At 45.2% G+C, this 19,993-nt stretch overlaps 2 protein-coding genes across 2 annotated transcripts in view; one reads left to right on the top strand and one right to left on the bottom strand.

Annotated features, from left to right (window-relative positions):
- Nucleotides 1-18,613, bottom strand: part of TMEM178B (transmembrane protein 178B) — a 331,137-nt gene extending 312,524 nt beyond the window's left edge. Inside the window, exon 1 of the mRNA XM_021692959.1 lies at nt 18,232-18,613. Coding sequence (XP_021548634.1) covers nt 18,232-18,613 — 382 coding nt within the window. The remainder of the gene's footprint in view (nt 1-18,231) is intronic.
- Nucleotides 12,795-13,178, top strand: LOC110582919 (60S ribosomal protein L31-like). The gene has a single exon (XM_044920107.1). It carries the CDS (start codon nt 12,801-12,803, stop codon nt 13,176-13,178), a length of 378 nt encoding a protein of 125 aa, XP_044776042.1. The 5' UTR covers nt 12,795-12,800.
- Nucleotides 18,614-19,993: the final 1,380 nt, after the last annotated feature.

Below are 19,993 nucleotides of genomic sequence, written 5' to 3'. Positions count from 1 at the left end.
GAGGGAACAAGATGATTGATAACTTGCACCAAGAAAAATAATCCTGGGGGCGCGTGGCTGGCTCAGTCAGTAGAGCACACGACTCTTGATCTTGGGGTTGCAAGTTCGAGCCGCACAATGGGTGTAGAGATTACTTAAAAATAAAAAGAAAATTTTTAAAAAAAAGAAAAAGAAAAATAGTCCTGCACCTGAAAATAATATTACACTGTATGTTAACTAACTGGAATTCATTTTTTTAAAGACTTAATTTATTTGACAGAGAGAAAGCAAGCACAAATAGGGAGAGCTGCAGGCAGAGGGAGAGGGAGAAACAGGCTTCCCGCTGAGCAGGGAGCCCGATGTGGGGCTCGATCCCAGGACCCTGGGACCATGACCTGAGCCGAAGGCAGACGCTCAACGACTGAGCCACCCAGGCGTCCCAACTAACTGGAATTTAAATAAAAACCTTAAAAAAAAAAAAAAGAAATGCAAAAAATAAACAACTAAATAAAAATTTTTTAAAAAAATCTTTTCTTGCCTGGTTTCCACGTTTGGGTGATAGACTTAGGAAGCTGGCCTTTAAAAAACCCTGTTATTTTTTCCTTACATAAATAAACTAAATAATGCCCCCCCCAAAAAAATTAAAGAAAGAAAAAAAATAGTCTTGGATTTTTGTGTCCTGGCTCATCTAAAACATGTGTTTCTTCCTGGGCCACATCCCTTTCTTTTCACCCTTTCTGCCTCAATCTTCTCTGGCAATAACTCCAGCAATTCTTCCCTCTCTTTTCTCTGTACCATCAGTTTTGTCCCTGTCTACTAGGTCATTCCCATCAGCCTACAATTATGCTATTACTTCTCTAATTTAAAAAAAAAAGAGGGGCGCCTAGGTGGCTCAGTTAGCTGAGCGACCGACTCTTGGTTTCGGCTCAGGTCATGATCTCAGGGCCGTATGTCAGGCTCCGTGCTCAGCAGGAAGTCTCCTTGAGATTCTCTCTCCTTCTCCCTCTGCCCCTCCTGCTCATGCTCTCTCTCTCTCTCTCTAAAATCAATAAATCTTAGGGCGCCTGGGTGGCTCAGTCGGTTAAGCGTCTGCCTTCGGCTCAGGTCATGATCCCAGGGTCCTGGGATCGAGCCCCGTGTCGGGCTCCCTGCTCAGTGGAGAGTCTGCTTCTCCCTCTCCCTCTGCCTGCCTCTCTGCCTACTTGTGCTCTCTATCTCTGTCAAATAAATAAATAAATAAATAATCTTTAATAAATAAATAAATAAATAAATAAAATTAAATAAATAAATCTTAAAGAAAGTTTTAAGTCTCTCTTACTATAACTTTCTCAGTCCAACTACCATATTTCTCTCCTTACTTTTACACCAAAAATCCTTTAAAGAGTTATCAGAACTCGTTTCCTATTCCTCCCCTCGTCCCATTCACTCTTGAACCCACCACTGAGGTCAAAAATCTCCACATTCCCACCACTGGAATTTAAATATTAGTCACTATTTAAATTCCAGTTAGTTGGGACGCCCGGGTGGCTCAGTTCAAAGTTCAAGTCTCAACCTCATCCTACACGACCCACTGGCAGCCTTGCACACAACTCATCACTTTCCTCCCGTAACACACTGGCTTTCCTTAGCTTCCAGGACACCACACTTTCCTAATTTTTCCTCTCACTACCCTTAGCTATTTCTTCTCAGTATCTTTTGCTGAGCCTCCTCATCTACCTGAGCTCTGTAAAGTCAGTGTGTCCCAGGACTTAATCTTTGGACCTCTCTCTTCTGTACTTGCAGTCACTCTCTAGGTGATCTCATTCGCTCTCATGACTTTAAATACTAGAAGCTGATGACTCCCAAATTTCCATCCCAAGTGAGACTTCTTCCCTGAACCCAGGCCACTATTTCCAACTAACTGTTGACATCTCCACTTGAGCATTTGAAAGGTGTCTCAAAGGTTATCGTACGCGAAATAGTGGATCCCCAAATCAAGATCCTCCTACAGTCCTATCCATTATATATTTTTTATAAACATATACTGTATTATTAGTTTCAGAGGTAGATTTTAATGATTCATCAGTTGCACACAACACCCAGTGCTCATTACTTCAAGTGCCCTCCTCAATGCCCATCACCCAGTTACCCCATCCCCCACCCACCTATCCTCCAGCAACCCTCAGTTTGTTTCCTAGAGTTAAGAGTCTCTTACGATTTGCCTCCGTCTGTTTTCGTCTTATTTTACTTTTCCCTCCCTTCCCCTATGTCCATCTGTATGTTTCTTAAATTCCACATAGGAGTGAAATCATATAGTATTTGTCCTTCTCTGACTGACTTATTTCGCTTAGCATAATACCCTCTAGTTCCATCCACTTCATTGCAGATGGCAAGATTTCATTCTTTTCGATGGCTGAGTAACATTCCATTGTGTATATACCACATCTTCTTTATCCATTCATCTGTCAATGGACAACTGGGCTCTTTCCATAGTTTGGCCATTGTGGACGTTAACAGCAACACACTCCACCAGCTCTTCAGGTGAAAACCCTTGGTGCCATCTTTGACTTCTCTTTTTTCCCTCCACCCTATATCTAATCCATCAGCCCATCTTGGTAGTTTGCCATTCAAAATATATCCAGTGTCTTCTCCCATCACTCTAGTTCCAGCCGCCATCTCTGTTGGCTGCTCCCCGTTTCTATACAAGCCCCACTGTCATCTGTCATTAACTCAGCAACCCAAGTGATCCTTGAAACCATAAATCTGATCATGCCACTCCTCTTCGCAGAACCTACAATGACTTCCCATCTCACTCCTTCCTATGACCTTCAAACCCCATGTGAGGTGGCTCTTTACTTCTCTGACATCATATCCTACTACAGGCTCCCCCTTTGCTCCCACTCCTGGCCATTCTGCCATCCTCATTATGTCTCCAACATCAGGGCCACTGCCCTTACTACTCCCTCTTTCTGAAGTCTTTGTCCTCCAAATACCCCCAGAGCTCATTCCCTCAAGCACATCCCCTCTTTACTCAAAAGCCACCTTCTCAGCCAGGGCCTCCCTGGCCATGCCATCTACAATTTCAACGCCACCTCCTCACATTTCCTATCCCTTTCCATGCTTTGTTTTTTTCTCCTTAGCACTAATCACTGTCTAACATATTACATATTTTACTTATTTACTTTTTAATTATCTCACCGGAATATAAACTCCATGTGGGCAGGGAGTTTGTATATTTGGTGCACTACTGTACCCTAAGCCCCCAGTACAAATCCTGACGTGTACGTACCACCAAATATTTGTTGGATAAATGATATATAATTCATGTAATTTACTCCTGCATCATGAAGGAGAAGCACAGAGTGAAAAATTGTTACTCCACTGGAAAATGTCACCATCCTCTCTGATACCGTATCCTTAGGAAGTCACCAGGACATAAGCACACTCAGCTCTCTGCGTCCACAAGTCAAGAACCTTAGCTAAGGAGCTTTGTGCTGCCTTGTGTACCTTTCTACCCCCTCCAAGCCCACCCACATCATGTTGTGTTTAGGGCCTCTACCTTTCCAAACTCCTCACTGATATTGTACCAAGCCCACCCAAGTGTCTTAAAAATCAGTGTTCAGATTACAAGATTTTTTTAAATTAATAAGATAACCAAGAACAACCGCAATCCAGTATTATTTGAGGCCAAGGGAATTGATTCTGTATTTCTCCATCTGGGAATTCTTCCATTAAAACAACTGAGTTTGTTTTCAATGCAGCTATAACAGTGGACACAAACCTCCCAGAATGTACGTTTAGCACGCTAAAGTCTTTATTACAGGACTCATCACCTTGAGAGAGCCCATTTCTTTCTTCTAAATAATACGGATCTCAATACGGGTATATCATTGTTGTTGTTCCTAAATGCACTTCACAACCTGGAGACGATCTGTCTTCTGTGAAGAAGCCATTATGGTCTCTGATGCATCTCCCTTTTTAGCAGCTTATTGATCTACAAGCGCCCAGCCAGCCACCACACCACTACGGATACGTGTAATAAAAGCTGATACAGGCATGCTGCTGGCATAGGAACATAAAAGTCCTTCTTTGAAATGTTAACAACTCTGCTGACCCGAAAAGATGAAATGCCACCTTCCAGTTTGAAATAAACCTCTGAGTTCCTATAGCTTTTAAAATAAACATAGACAGCAAAAGACAGTTTTCTAGGGTAAGGGTTACCCACCATTTTATGAGACTCGCAATAGTATATAGCTCATCAATACTTTTTATAATTATTTCTTACAATTAATCCAGCTCTTCAAAACGCCAGTTTCATCGGAACCTGGAAACTACCCAATGGTTAATGCTGAAAGTACAATCTAAATTTTTTATCTGAGCACTTTATACAACTTGGGCAGAAGGTGCTGGAAATCAGTTTTCTAGCTCAAGCCCCATACAGGTTTAACTAATATAAATCCAGAAATTAGAGTGGTCATAGAAAATCTTTCCTTGATATGAATCATTTACTTAACCTAGTTTAGAGAGCCAAGCGATGTGGCTGTATCTATATTTATCTGCTGAAAGCAAAAGAATCACTCTATTTATCTGAATGACTCGGCAATGAGCTCAGCCCTTACCAGACTACATGGCTAAAGGAGAAGTCCTTAACACCTTCCACCATGAGATGACCCAGCCAGAACAGCAGTCACGGTCATTTTGGAAAAGAATCCACTCAGAAGTAAACAGTTGTCCCATCCGTTGTTGACCGAGCACTCGGTGGTCTTCATAAGCAAAGATGTGTTGGTTGGCCACCTCATCCTTCTGTCCCCAAATACTTCTGTAGGACATGGATGTTTTCCATGAGCAATGCTGCTCACCAACAACAATGGTGACAGGCGTGCCAGAGAGTTGGAGACAGATACCATGTTTTCCAAGCATCACGGACCCACTGCTGTTGAAAGTCATGAAAAGCAAACTGAGGTAGGAACCAGAGAAGAGGCAGTTACAGAAGGCACAATCTCTGTTTTCGGGTCATTATCTGACCAAAATCACTATCAGAGACTGAAGCTGCCCTCAATAGATGGTTAAGAGGGGCGCCTGGGTGGCTCAGTTGGTTGGGCGGCTGCCTTCGGCTCAGGTCATGATCCTGGAGTCCCTGGATCGAGTCCCGCGTCGGGCTCCCTGCTCAGCGGGGAGCCTGCTTCTGCCTCTGACCCTCCCCCCTCTCATGTGCTCTCTCTCTCTCATTCTCTCTGTCTCAAATAAATAAATAAAAAAAATCTTAAAAAAATAAAAATAAAAATAAATTAAAAAAAATAGATGGTTAAGAGGGAGGCTGGCCTGAAGATACTCCTGATGATAAATATTGAAAAACCAGGAAAAATATCCTGAGGGAATGGCCACATATGCCAGACCCAGAGGTAAATTTGGAAATTGTTCCATCCATGACAGGAACAAGAAATGCAGGTAGCCTTCTCTTTTCCTACCATGTTTGGGAAAGGAGGACCAGCCTAGGGAAGGCATGAAGAGGAGAAAAAGTGGGCAGGATCACAATGAAGAGGTCAAATCCAGGAACCACGGAATAGTCCCCACTTGAAATTCTCCTCTTGTGAGTCAGAAATATGGGTGCTTTAAGAAAATACAAACCTTAACAAAGGAAATAAATTGAAGTTTATCATATGCTTTACAGAACAATTCACAGCAGGCTTCCTTTTAATAGTGAGTCTCCCTGGTCCAATGAAATTACGGCTCTTTGTTAAATAAGATTTCCAGATCGACTGCATTAACAGAGATAAACCTTCATTCATTCAACAAGTATGTATTAAATACCTATTATGGCCCGTGCATTATGCAAAATGCTGCGGATGAAAAGATGAATACGAAATAGTGCAAAAAGAGTCTCAAAAAGGAGGAAAGCATATGGGGAAATAAAATGTCGCTGGTGCTAGGAAGCAAGTGTTTGGTGTGTGACAAAGGTCTAGGAGGAGGAAGGCAATCCTACGGGGGAGCCTGGGTGAGAACACCAAGCAAGAGGAAGAGGGGCCTTAAGCTGATCGCTGAAGGGTAAGCATGCGTTGACCAGGCCGACTCAGGGGTGGGGGCCAGCAGGGAGGGACAAGGACTTCCAGGCAAAGGAGAAGTTTCATAAGCAAAAGTTCCCGAGGCATAAAATAGCTTAACCTGTTTGGGGGCCTGGGAGTCCTTCATCAGGGCTGGAGGAGAGCGTGCTGGGATGGAGCAAAGCAGAAGTATGAGATGCACAGATGGGGGAGTGGGGGAGGCACGTTGCCAGACACGGGGGGGCCCACTTGCCAAGGTGAAGATTACAGATCTTATCCTGACTGATAGGCCATGGGAAGCCACTGAAGGATGGTAAGCAAAGTGGTAACATGATCCGATTTCCATTTAAGAAAAATCACTCTGAATAGAAAGCAGTGAGGAGAGACGAGCTAGAGAACAGGAAACCAGAGGGCACCACAGGGGCACAGGTGCTGGGGACCAACCCGCAGGGCCAATGCTGGAACAGGATGGGGGGGGGGGGACGTGTCAGGAGGGGAACCAACTTATTCACTGCTTGGATGGCTAGGGCAGGAGAGAAGAGAGCCCCTAGGGATGATCCTTAAGTTTCTGGGCTGGGCAACGAGAGAGGCAGGGATGTCATTCCTCCAAGATGGAGGAAAAGGAAGGAGAAAGGATTCCAGAGCGCAGGAAGAGAAAACCTTGTGGACCCACGGGATATCCAAGTGAGATATCCCGCAGGTGAGCTGTTTGGATTTTAGGTCTAAGTGAGCAATTCCCAGGGCAACAAGTCATGAGCTTCGAGGGGTGAAAAGGGCCATAGGCATGAAGGACAATGCTCAAGGAGAATGGAACACTGGAGAACCCCACCAGGCTGAGAGAGAAGAGCCAGCGAAGGAGAGGGAAGAGCAGAGGTAGAGGGGCGCCTGGCAGGCTCGGTCGGTAGAGCGTGTGACTCTTGATCTCTGGGCGGTGAGCTCAAGCCCCACACTGGGTGTAGACATTACCAAATAAATAAATAAACTTAAAAAAAAAAAAAAGAACAAGGGTAGAAGCTGGTCCAGGAGCGAATATTGCTTCCAAAGCCAGAAGAGGCCCGGTGTTGGAAAAGGAGCAGCCCCAGCCCCGGGGAAGGGGGAGGAAACCTAGAGTCGGGGACCTAGAAGTGCACTGAAGAAGAGGTGAGGAAGAGAAGCAAGCCAGGCCACACCTGAGCACGACTACCTCCTGTTTCCTTTGTGCTAACACATTTAGGTAGGAGGGAGAGACAGGGAGAGGTTGGAGAGGCAGAGACCAGCTCTTCCAGAGCGGGGAGGTCATTCACCTCCAGAAGGACAGACGGCTCCAGCTCTGCCCAGCTCCCCACAGAGCACGAGGAACACAGCGGCTCATCATCACATGGGACCTTCCGAAGCAGACCTGCCCAGAGCTGCATGTGGGCACTGGCCAGCTCTGTGGTTACGGAAACACCCCTGAAATCCCGTGGGACACCCATGATCCCGTAGTAACTCCGGACCCAGCTTTGGTGTTTTAAAGCATTATCAGCTGAAAATGGAACCCCTGCTATAGTTCTGATGGGCCTTTTCTGTTCCAGCTGTAGTTTGTATAAACAGAGTGGAAACATTATCGTAAAAGAGGCGCCCTTGGCTAATGTCGCCCTCATAATCTTAATGAAGAATCCAAACCATAATCATCAATAATAAAACTACTTCAAGTTTTACCAACTAACATGCTCTACTCAGTTCGAAAAGGGATAAGAAAACTTCTGAACAAATAAACTCTGGTCCCTTATTATTAATTCTCAGCTTTTCCTCCCCTGGTTCACACTGAGTTCCTCCCTGTGGGCTCAAATGCCTTCCCAGATGTTGGTGCTCTGGTTGATCCCACAGGAGGTCTCCTGTCTTATCTATTCAAAGTTCAGCGTCAGATCAGTTCCAGGATTTGTTTTAGTTTACCTTTCTGACCCTTGAAATTCTTTGTTTTTCTCCACAAGCTGCAGGAAATTGACAAAGAGGGGCGTGACTTGTACCTTACTCTATCTCAGAAACAAATCGTTTTAAAGTCTCAATTTCCTCTTCTTACACTACCATCAAGAATGAATAAAGCAATTTTACTTGTTTTAAGCCCTTCCCATGAGCTACTTTAAGCGAAACTGTTGATTAGGAATTACCTGATTCTCCTCTAAAGGCTACTTGCTACCACTTATGAAAGTCACTCACAGATCACCTCAAAAACAAAGTTTTCCAAGAATTGTCCTTAAAGAACCTGCCTCCTATACACTGAACAACACAGTCTGAATAAAATTTTAACTTTTTTGTCAGGATCATAAAAACTTTCCAAATAGCCTGATTGTGCATGCAGATGTATGCCCCCATTTGCCTCAGATTTTTTGTTTTTTAAGAAATGAAATAGAGATGATTTTAAAGCAACTTGCCAATTCCATTTGTTTCTCTGTCTTGAGAAAGGCAAACATCATCCTTCATTTTGGGTATATTGGTCCCGTGCATACTTTTATAAATACCATGCAAATAATGTTTCCATAAGCAATATCTAATGTTATTTGATCTACTTTTTTAACTTCATATAAACGGCAACATTCTCCTCATTTCATTCTGTATCCCACTTTTTTCACTCAAATTTTATGTTTACCCATTTGGAAATACGTAGATGTAGTATATTTATTTTAAATATAGGGCGATAGTTTCCATTGTATGAATACAGACCATACCTCATTATCCATTTTCCTATTCATGGACACTTCAGATTTTCCGTTTTGCTTATTTATTTCGCTATTAAAATCAGTGGCGCCATGGACATTTTGGACATGAGTATAGCCAGGCTGCAAGGTTATGCGTGTCTTCAGCCTCCTGAGATACAATCCATCTGCACTCCAGTGTCGTGTCAGCTGACCTAGAACAGGATGTGAGCTCAGAGCTTTCTTAAGATAAAAACAACCCCAACCCATCCAGGGCTATGAAATACTCCAGGGCCTTGGGGAATAGGAGTTGTGTTTGCCTAAACAGAATTGCTGTTATAAAGATTAAGAGAAATTCAGGCCAAAATTGAAAGGGAGATGCTATGAAGCAAATAACGTGTCCAATAGAGTGAGGTTCGGAATACAGAACAGCAGGGCATTTTAAAACGCAGGAAATGATATAAATCTATGAAGATGACCTAATATAAATTGCCTTTTCTTGGCAAAATACTTCAAAGCCAAAAAAAAAAAAATCAATTGAAATAATTCAGATACTGCAGTCTCCCATAAAACAGCAAATCTGTCAAACTTCCTTGAACGCCAACAGCGGGTTCCACTCGGAATAAACATCACCTATAGAAGATTCCTGGTGACTCCTGGAACAAGGCCTTTAAACATCATCTCTGTGTATACAAATTTATAAAAAAATAAACTTTTTTTCCTGTTTGAATCACCTGTTCGTTTCTTGACTCCTATTTATAGTTGCTGTTATTTTTAAATACTGCTGAAAAAATGACCTCAGATAGGATTTATAAAATCTGGTAGCAGTAACTGCCCCTTGGGGGACAGGCTGGGGGGCCTGGGGGACAAGGGTAGGTGGAAGGCAGACTAGACAAGGATTTACCTCATCAGAATTAATTAATAATTTTTAAATAAGGCTAAGACTTCACCTTATCCATCCACAAATAACAACTCTAAGAACATCCCCTCTTGTGCAAAGCCTCCCCTAACTGCTCCAAAATTCAAGAGCCACTCAGGCCCCCAGGATGTAAATCTCTCCTAAAACCCACCTTGGGGATTGTATGTATTAGTCTTCTTGCACACTTCCTCCTTTTGTTTGTTCTTTGAGGACAGGAACTATGGATTTCACTCAGGATCCGCCACCCCAAGTTAGGTGCCTGACATAGTTGGAGCTCAAAATCCGTTTTTAGAATAAATACAGGGCAGTGTTCTTCATTATACAGTGGTTTTTAAATGACCCAGGGGATGTATTCATTACTTTTGCTTGTCTTACATCTTGGTGCTCTTTAAAAGTTTTGTTTTAGGGGTGCCTGGGTGGCTCAGTCGTTGGGCGTCTGCCTTCGGCTCACGTCATGATCCCAGGGTCCTGGGATCAAGCCCCACATTGGGCTCCCTGCTCAGCAGGAAGCCTGCTTCTCCCTCTCCCACTCCCCCTCCTTGTGTTCCCTCTCTCTGTCTCTCTCTCTCTGTCAAATAAATAAATAAAATCTTAAAAAAAAAAAAAAGTTTTGTTTTAAAAAACAAGCCAAAAAAACCCCAAAAAAGATATGATACTCAAAACTGTTTAAATGCAAGCCCTATGAGGGCAGGAATTTTGTCTGTTTTATTAACATCTGTATCCCAAGCAATACCTGGGCTAGCGCCTAGCACCTGCAGGTGCTCAATAAATGTGCTGAATGAATGAAGTTATGGTTATGAAGTATTCTACACACTGACCAGTAATCCAGTTCCTTTCTCTGTTAAATTTTATAATTTCTTTTAATTAATCTATTTAAATTGTGGTGAAACATACAGAACACAAAATTCATCATCTTCGCCAGTTTTAAGCGCACAGGTTGGTGGCATTAAGTATATTCACATTGTTGCATAACCATCAAAACATTTCTCCATCACGTGTTTACTTTCTTTTTTTTAAAGATTTATTTGTTTATCGCAGAGAGGGAGAGCGAGACAGAGACAGAGCTTTGGGGGGAGGGGCTGAGGGAGAGGGAGAGAGAATCTCTAGCCGACTCCTGGCTGAGGGTGGAGCCGGGAACACCACCCCACCCCGCCTCACCCCACCCCACATCCATCAATCTCACCACCCTGAGATCAGGACCTGAGCCAAAACCAAGAGTCAGAGGCTTCACTGACTGCGCCACCCAGGCGCCCCTAAGTGTTTACATTTTTAACTCCAATCTGCAAGGTGGCATTTCAAATCATTAGAGAAGAGGGGAAGTTTTGTTACATGACTGGATGGGGGTAGGAAATGAGCTGCTTTGTTTCCCGCCTCTTCCTCTGGCGTGCTAGCATCCTGGGATGGTCCCTTTCTCTGTCCTTCCTCCCCGGCTTTCTCTTCTCTCCTGGCTCACCTTTTCTCAACCATCTACCTATTATTTATGCTCCATCACCTAAATTTAACTTTCTCATCAAATGTTAGCGTGTCAAAGGGCCTGAAGTTTATATAATCCAAACTCACTATTTTACATATGAGGAAACGACATCCTTTGAAAGAAATGTATACATTTTCTCAAAAACGGCAGATGTCCAATCCAGATGTTCCAATCAATTTTCTGTCCACTCATCCCCCAGGTCACGCACTCCCTCCTCTCTCTGTGTACTCTTTGGAGTACAAAGTTATAAAAGAATCTGCATCTGAATACATATTTGTGACTTTACCCTCTAATTCCTGGATGTTCACAGGGTCAAACTAGCCCAGAGAGTGTTTAGGATTCTGCCGGAAGACCTAGGATTACCTACTAACAGCAGAGAGGGAAAAAATTATTTTTAACTGACAACCCAAAGTGGAATATACAGAATCGATCCTGTAATTGATCCTTACCAACCCTACAGTAAAAGAATAAATAAACCAACTTCTGGAACAGAAATATGGCTCCTGACTTTGTTGACTCAGTAAAAAGAACTCACCACCTTCCCGAATTCCCTGACCAGTTGACTCCTGATCCAGCTGACACAAATGTGATCCTCTGAGGAAGAGCCTGATCCAACCACAGAAGACAATGAATTTGTCATTGAGCTAGAGTGTAAGTTCCCTCAGGACAGGAACCATGTGATGCCTCTTTGCTTTCCCCCAGCACCTAGCAGAGCACTGGGCACACAGCAGGTGCTCAAAACACATCACACCAACCCTCTCTTCTCTTCCCACCCATGCACTTGCCCACTGAGTCACAGGGCTCCCAACTGTCAATTCTCACTGGTTAGTTGTATTTCAGCATGATGAAGGAGGAGGGTGCAACTGAGTGCATTTGCTTGTACCTTTGGGCAGACACACAACGTGCATGCATGGGGACACACACTATATATCAAGACCATGGGTATTCGTATGTGTTTGCCTGCGAGCAGGTCAAGCCTCCCTATATTTTAAAACCAAGACTAATGGAACCATTTAATTTGGGGCTTACTTGTCCATCTTCTCCTTTGTGCTTCCTAAGAGCAAAGACACCTCATGGCATTCACTCCCTCACACTACGTTCTACACTGATTAGTTCATTAGACATTATTTTTATTCCGATTGGCATAAAGTAGTACCATTTTTAGTAGCATTATTTTTAAGGTAGTACCGTTATTTTTTTTTTTTAGTAAGCTCTATGCCCAATGTGGGGCTGAACTCACAACCCCAAGATCAAGAGCTGCATGCTCTGCTGACTGAGCCAGCCAGACTCCCCTTATTTTTATTTCATATGCATTTATTTATTGTCTGTCTCTCGCTCCTGGAATGTAAGCTTCTCCATAATGCCCAGTCCCTAGGCTCTCAATTAATATTTGCGGAATGAATGAGTATGTCCTTCATGGCTCTAACCTCAGCATCTACCATAGTGAACAAAATAGATACTCAGAAATCATATAACAAAGTGTGTATGAGCTTCTGTCGGCGGGTCTCAAAGCAAGGTGCGTGAAACACTTTAAAATGATCTTCCTCCTCAGAGCTAACCTGAAGTCAGTCCTCAAGCAGATCTCCCCTGGGTGAGATTCTAAAATTAACTTCCTATTTCTTTTCCAGTTTGAGGAATCAAGATACCGGCCTCTTCTCCACCCCACCCTTGCCCCTGCAGACTCTATGGTGACAAGAGAGTACAGTGGGTGTCATTAAAACCTGGAGCCAGCTTTCCAACCAGGGCCCGGCAGAATGGCTCCCTCGAAGAAGGGTGGCGAGAAGAAGAAGGGCCGTTCTGCCATCAACGAGGTAGTGACCAGAGAATACACCATCAACATTCACAAGCGCATCCATGGAGTGGGTTTCCAGAAGCGTGCCCCTCGGGCACTCAAAGAGATCCAGAAATTTGCCATGAAGGAGATGGGAACTCCAGATGTGTGCATTGACACCAGGCTCAACAAAGCTGTCTGGGCCAAAGGAACAAGGAATGTTCCATACCGTATCCGTGTGCGGTTGTCCAGAAAACGTAACGAGGATGAAGATTCACCAAACAAGCTCTACACACTGGTTACCTATGTACCTGTCACCACTTTCGAAAATCTACAGACAGTTAATGTGGATGAGAACTAATCGCTGATTGTCAAATAAAGGTGTAAAACTGCAAAAAAAAAAAAACCCAAAAAACAAACAAACAAAAAAACCTGGAACCAGAATTCGAATCCTGACAGTTTTACTTCCTTATCATGAGACTTGGCAAGTTCATTGACATTTATATGCCTCAGTTTCCTTAACTGTAGAATAGCGAGGAAAAAAATAATAACACCCACCTTGAGTGTTATAATGAAGAATACATTAGCTAATATCTGTAAAACTCTTAGAGGAGTACCTGGCATTTGGCAATTATCATTAATTATCATTAATCCTCCCCACCCAGTCAACTATGCCAGTTTCTTTTAATGGAGCTGAGAGAGGGAGGGGAAAGAACAGAGAAGCATGTGAGAATTCTGTGAGTCAAAGATGGAAAATGCATAAAATATAGATTTAGTGTAACTGACCATGAACTCACATCTTCTGCCCAAAACATTCAAGTAGCAAAGTTTCTTCAAGGGTAGAACAATATACTTAAATTTAAGCTCAAGTTATCATGTTTAATTATCCTCACCTGAAACGAAGTACATGCTTATTCTCTTTAGAGGCTCTAGGCTCCATGCAGCACCGTCCAATGGAGCTTTCCCTGACGAGAGGAATGTTCTCTCATCTGCACCACCCAAAACGATAGCCACTAGACACGCATGGCTCTTGAACATTCGCAATGTGGCCAACAGACTAAGGAAATGAATTTTTAATTTCATTGAATACTGGTTATTTTAAATTTAAATAGCCACTTGTGGCTAGTGGCTACCCTACCTGGGATCTGAGTAGGCAAGCCCCTGGCCTTGGCTCTTCCTCGCTCTCCAACTCCACGCTCTGCTCCTCTCCCTCCCTCCAGCAGTCAACACTCCCGAGGTCAGACTGCTGTTTCACACCTCCCTGGCTATGCAGATGCTGCCCTCTTGGCCTGAACTGCCCTTTCCTTGCCATCCACCTCCCAACCTCATGAAACCTCTGTTCAGATTTCACTTCCTCCGCCCAACTTTCCCCGATTCCCTCCCGGCTTACCTCACCCCACTGCCAACACAATCCATCACTGCCTGATCTGTGCTACTCTGCATCCGTTTCCGCCGCTCTCATCACCCCGTAGTTGTCATGTATTCCCTGTGATGCTAACAGACTGGGGAAATTTTAAGGACCAGGTCTTATTCATCGCTGCGTTCTTGTGGTGTGTGCCCATCGCATAATATATGTGCAGTAAATATCTGCTGAGCACATTAGTCATTGCATATAAATATATGCAATGTTTTGTTAAATAAGCCTCAGTGAATTGACAACCACTCCCTGATTATATAGATCAAATTCTCTTATAAGGCCTATTTTCAAATAATAAAAAAGTTCTTAGAGTCTCTTTTGAAGGTCTATTTATTTTAAGCCATATCAACATAACATTTCAGTACAAATCAAAGAATATAAATGCTCCCTGGAACAAAATCCTACCTGTAGCTGCTCCTCCTAAGGGTCTGGAAGTCTCTTGGATTTCAGAAACTGATCCTGTCATTGATCTGTCCCCCCATGCTTGCAGTGACTTACTAGGGAGACACTGACACAGTTGAAAAGCAAGAAGACAAGAGGACTTGATTATGGACAGAGTCATATGGGAATTCAAGGGTGATCTATCCTTGCTACACCCTCTATCCAACCCTACCTCCAAGAAGGAAATCATCAAAATCTTATCTAATGTGAAAAATACTGACGTGGGTGATACATGTCTGTTCCGTGACATATGTTATCCCCCCAAAAAGTACTGTTTCCCTTATTCCTTAGCAAAACTTTTTTGCTCAAAAAAATCTTCCTTGTTAAATTATGTAGCAACTGTTGCAATATTAAACTGCCCTGGGAGCCACCCTGGTTCATTTTTTTTCCCTCACAATTCTCTGACTAATCCTTTATTTGGATTCCCACACAAGTGTTCCTACAATTAGAATAAGCTTTTGATGGATACAATTCTGTGAGCCCTATTTGTATGAAACATTTCCCAAGGACCAAGCATCTGGTGAATGTATTTTACAAATGATTTTCTTTCCTGCCCTTCAGGAACTTACAGTTCAATAAGACAAATAAATATACAGGGACCAGAAATGCATATTCGTTGGTACAATCATGGCAGTAGGCATTGAAGAAATGGATTTCAGAGAGAACATGCATCCAAAGGACTTCATCTTCAAATCAGATATAGATTTGACTTTTGTTTTCTTATTAATTATGTGGTTTTGTTTTATTTTAAAATGCACAAACAGCACTTTCTATGGTAATGAACATTGATTTAACAAATGATTGAGTTACATGGGGCTGTATGATCATTTAGATAAATCTTTAGTTTTCCCATAATACTGACAGATTTTACACAGTCTTTTCTCTGGTTTCCCTTCCTTTCCCCTCATCCAACACATATCTCCCAGAATTTGAATCTAAGATGCTCCCCCAAAAGACAAAGGACTAACATATCTTCTGAGGCTACTAATGAATACTATGAGGTAAGTATCTTTCCCTAAGTTGCCTGCCTTAAATTTAAATATAGGGATATCAATTTTTTTTTACTTCCTTCCAAAATGTGCCAATCTAGGAAGAACGCTGATTAAGTCTAGAAATTATGTTCTATGTTATTGGAATTGCTTGTGAATTCTACTAATATAAGATGCACTTATTTCCAAAATGTGTCTCTTGTTGCTTAGAAAAGAGAAGATCTAGCTTTCACAGATTATGTTTTGAGGTTAAAAATGAAGATTGTGACCTTAAGTCCCTCAAGATTTGTAGGGCTGGCATGCCATCTATCTCAATAATACCTAACAAGAACGTCAAATGGACAGAAACGGCCCTGGTAAGTGGGTGTTTGCAGCTGACAGTGATTGCTGTATTTTGGGTGATGGGGAACAGCATCTCCATTAGTTCAAGTGAAATACAATGCTCTGCCAACTCTGGGTATCAGTGTATTCAATCCCCCTGCTGTGCAGTGTCCATTTTCTGTTGCTGCAATTAAAAATCAGTCGATACAAAGTCAAAATGTTGTACCCTCTTCCCCTATCCCTTTCCCTGTCACTGTGTTTCCAGCTTCACCGGAAGAACATGTCACTATGGTAACGAAGCTCTCTGGTGCACAGACCAAGTCAACCTTTCTAGCCGGATTGCTAGGCAAAGCAACATGGAATCAAAGCCCTCAATGGAACCACCAGGAGCCATGGATTCCATCCCCCTTTTTCTGAGTGGAGTGAACCAATGCCAGACAGAAGGATACCCAATCCATCGTGCTGCCAGAGACCTTTAAGAAAGGAAATGCAAGAATGTCCTTCAGCAAGTCCTACCACTGTTTTTCAGTGTTATTAACATGAATTCTTCCTCATGTTTCAGCTAACTTCCTACCATTTCAATTTTAATGAAAGCGGAGCACAAAAAAACGACATAACACTTCATGAATCTGAGAATCTGAACACTGTTACAGTCTACCCATTGTTAAAAAAGATTCTGTTTTCTCTTACCTTCCTACTTCTAAATCCAAACCAAGTTACTCTCTTCTGGAATTCTCTAATATCCTGCCCATCTTTACAAAGTTGTAGAGCTCCAAATGGGTCACCCTGCTCTATTATGAGCCTAACTCTGAAGTAGTTGTGGTGTTTGTAGTATTAACACACTCATAACCGAATCAGCTAAAATCCCTAATCATTCTACAGAAGCTACAAAACAAACATGAAGATGGATTCTCCTTCTGGACTTCACCTCACCTACATCTGACTAGCCACCTAGACCATACCCACTGCTTGTCATTCTTAAATAACTGACTTTTTTTTTTCAAATTAACTATTTTTTCTGATCAATTTCAACATTTTTCTGAATGAAAGAACATCAGTTCTCACAAATAATATTTTACAACAGGAGCAAACCTGCATTATAATATTAAGGGACAGTAAGAACTGTTCCATCTGGGCCTCAGAGACTTTGCAGAGAACATCATTTTCACCTTGGCATCACCATTTAATAGTTGAAGAACATGAAACACAGCGGGGGGGGGGGGGGGGGAACATGACGACAAGACTCAGAAAGTCACACCACATCTTCCAGAATGCAACTACCCTAGAAGAGAACGCATTCCCTTTTTCAGAGCAATATTAATATATATCCAAACAACATTTCAATGGATTAACAGAACAGGGTGGTCCCCAAAGTATAAATCATCCAAGATTTACAAATTGCATCAGATGAACAGACTTTTAAAAATTATGTGATCAACATTAAAGTACCCAAGAAATTTTCATCATTAGCAAATTAAGTCTGTTTTCTGTTTTGGAATACTTCAGGTATTTTTGATATAAATCTTCAGAACATGGTAATTTTTTTTCCGCTTAAGTGCCCACTTTGGTGTTACCTGAGGAACTACTTTTTATGTGTTTATTAGACCCTGCTAAATTCGATGCACACAAGTCACTTTTGTCAACCACCTCCCCAAAAGGAGAGATCAAGAATCGTGGTATGATGCTCCTGGTCAACAGGCCTGTCGCTGCAACGGGGCAGGGGCTGTGATTTACTGATGTTTATGTGACCAATGCCTGCACCGTGCTCAGTATAGTCTAGCACTTAGCAAGCGTTTGTGGCGTGAATAAGGTGAATAAGGCCTTCTCGGTGAGATGCTGAATCAGTTCGACATCTAAAACAAAGATTAAAACTAGGAGGCTGTCTGCCTGACACATCATTCTCAAATTTGGGGCTTGCTCTGCGAACAACACAACATGAGCGATTCCCTCCATTTTCAGAGACTGATGAAGCATTAGCCTGGATTAAAAACCCTGGCCCACGATATTCCACGGGAATCCCATCAGACCAACGCAAGACCAGAGGCCGGCCAGAGAGAAGTAAGCCTCCATTACCAGCTACTGGGAGGCAAGTTCTGGCCAGTCCGAGGCTCCGCAGGGCCTGGCCAACCTGACCTCCTGGAAGCAGGAGGCCCGGGAGACTGTGGCCCGGCGAAGGGAGGAGAGGGTGGCCGGGCCTAGGAGGCGCCGGGCTCTCCGCAGCGCCACGCCTCGCGCCTCGCGCTTACCTTTCCGAATGAGGGCTGCGATCTCGGGGTCGAAGCCCTGCCGGTGGCACTTCCTCCAGAGGCCCATGTTGGTGGAGTTGTACTGCCGACTGCACTCGTCAACCGGGCTCATGGCGAAGAGCTGCCGGCGGTTCCGGGCCCGGAGGAGTTTGCCCTCCCAGCGGTCCAGGCGCGAGCGGCTCGCCCGGAGCGGCAAGTTGTTGTTGTTGTTGTAAATGAAGCCCGGGTCGACCCGGCGGGTGTTGAAGGCCTTGCACCTGTCCCTGTGCTTCCTGGCGTCCGTCTCGTACCAGTGGTCCGAGCAGATGGCCACGGCCAGCATGCCGAGGGCGCAGAGCGCTAGCGAGAGGCCCGTATAGAGCAGTAACCTTCCGGCAGCCATGCCTCCGCTTGGCGGCTACACCATGGGCATGATCCGCCGCAGCCTCGCCTTCCCTCCGCGCGCCCGGAACAAAGCGGCGGGCGGCCGAGCCAAGGGGGGGAGGGGGACCGGAGGGGGGACTCGCGCGGCGGCTCCCCCTCGCCCCCGCCTGCCAGTGCGCGCGGCCCAGGGACTGCGGGGATGGGGGCGAGCAGCCTAAAAAGTTCTGATCCGGGGAGGCTCGGGCGGGCTCCTGGGCATCCTCCGGGGCAGGTGCAGCCTCGGGCGGCGGCGAGCGGGACAAGACCGCCTCCCGCCCCCTCCCTGCCCCGCAGGAAGCGACTGCCCTGAACCGGCCGCGTCCGTACGCGGCCGGGCTTCGGACGCCGCTGCCCTGGGGCCAGAAACTAAACACCAAGTGCCCTCGGCTGCAGTGGGGCTGCCGGGCTTTCTTTGTGCAGGGTAGCGATGGGACCCCTCGCCTGCCTTTTTCTTGGGGTGAGGGGGTGGGGGCTATCACGAGGAGCTGCGCGACGACCGAATGAACTCCGGCACCCGCGATGCGGCCGGCCAGCGAAGGAAACCTCCAGATGCCAGGGCCGGCTGTCCTGAGTCCCGCCTGGGTCTCCCACTCAGCGACTCTCCCCCTTCCGGTCTGCAAGCGAAGAAATGTTCTTCCTCTCTGGGTCGGGTCTTTTTAAAATCTCCGTCCTCTGGTCACCAGCAGGTCCCTTGCTCTGTCTGGCCAGCGCGCTGTTCTCAGAGGCGGGCTCCCCGTGGGCGCACGGTCGCGGCCGACCTTTCCGCACGGGCTCCCGGGTCGTCTGCGTCTGGCCTCGCCATTCAGGAGGCCCCAAGGGCCGACGGCGCGGTCACTCGGACGGCGTTAGGGGACGAGCCTTGCCCCGGGACTGAGGACGACTGGGCGGCAGCTGGCGGGCGCGAGGGGCAGGCTGCGCAGAGGAGGGTGCACCCGGCAAGGCGCACGGCGCGGGGCGCGCGGAGCTCGGCTCGCGGTGCCTTCAACACCATGGACAGGTCGCGCGATCGGGGCTCACCGCCAGCTGGGCAGCCAGCCCCCGGGGCGTCATGCCGATCTCCCCAGCGCCCTCTTCTTCCTCAGTATCCACCCGGCAGGTTCCAGACCCGCCTCTCCCGCGACGCCTCTCCCTCACTTCATCTGGCTCCCAAGTAGCCCCGGGAACGTGCTGCCCAGGTGCAAAGAAAATGCTGCAGGCACCGAGGAAAACAGCGGCCCCGGCCCTTCAAAACAATCCGCCCCCTTCTCCCGCCACCCGAGCCCGGCACTGTAGCTGTCTGCTCTGCCCAACTGGAGTCAGCCGCTCTCAGACTGCACCATTTTCTTCGCAGCCCACCCGAGGCGCCGGCTCACTCGGCAGC

This window comes from Neomonachus schauinslandi, chromosome 12 (assembly GCF_002201575.2).
Source record: "Neomonachus schauinslandi chromosome 12, ASM220157v2, whole genome shotgun sequence".
Lineage (NCBI taxonomy): Eukaryota > Metazoa > Chordata > Mammalia > Carnivora > Phocidae > Neomonachus > Neomonachus schauinslandi.
Note: the sequence above shows the minus strand (reverse complement) of the source record. Positions and strands in the feature narration are given on the sequence as shown.

What these genes read in the sequence shown, in the direction of transcription:
- LOC110582919 (XM_044920107.1), top strand. Translation starts at nt 12,801, where the DNA reads ATGGCTCCCTCGAAGAAGGGTGGCGAGAAGAAGAAGGGCCGTTCTGCC.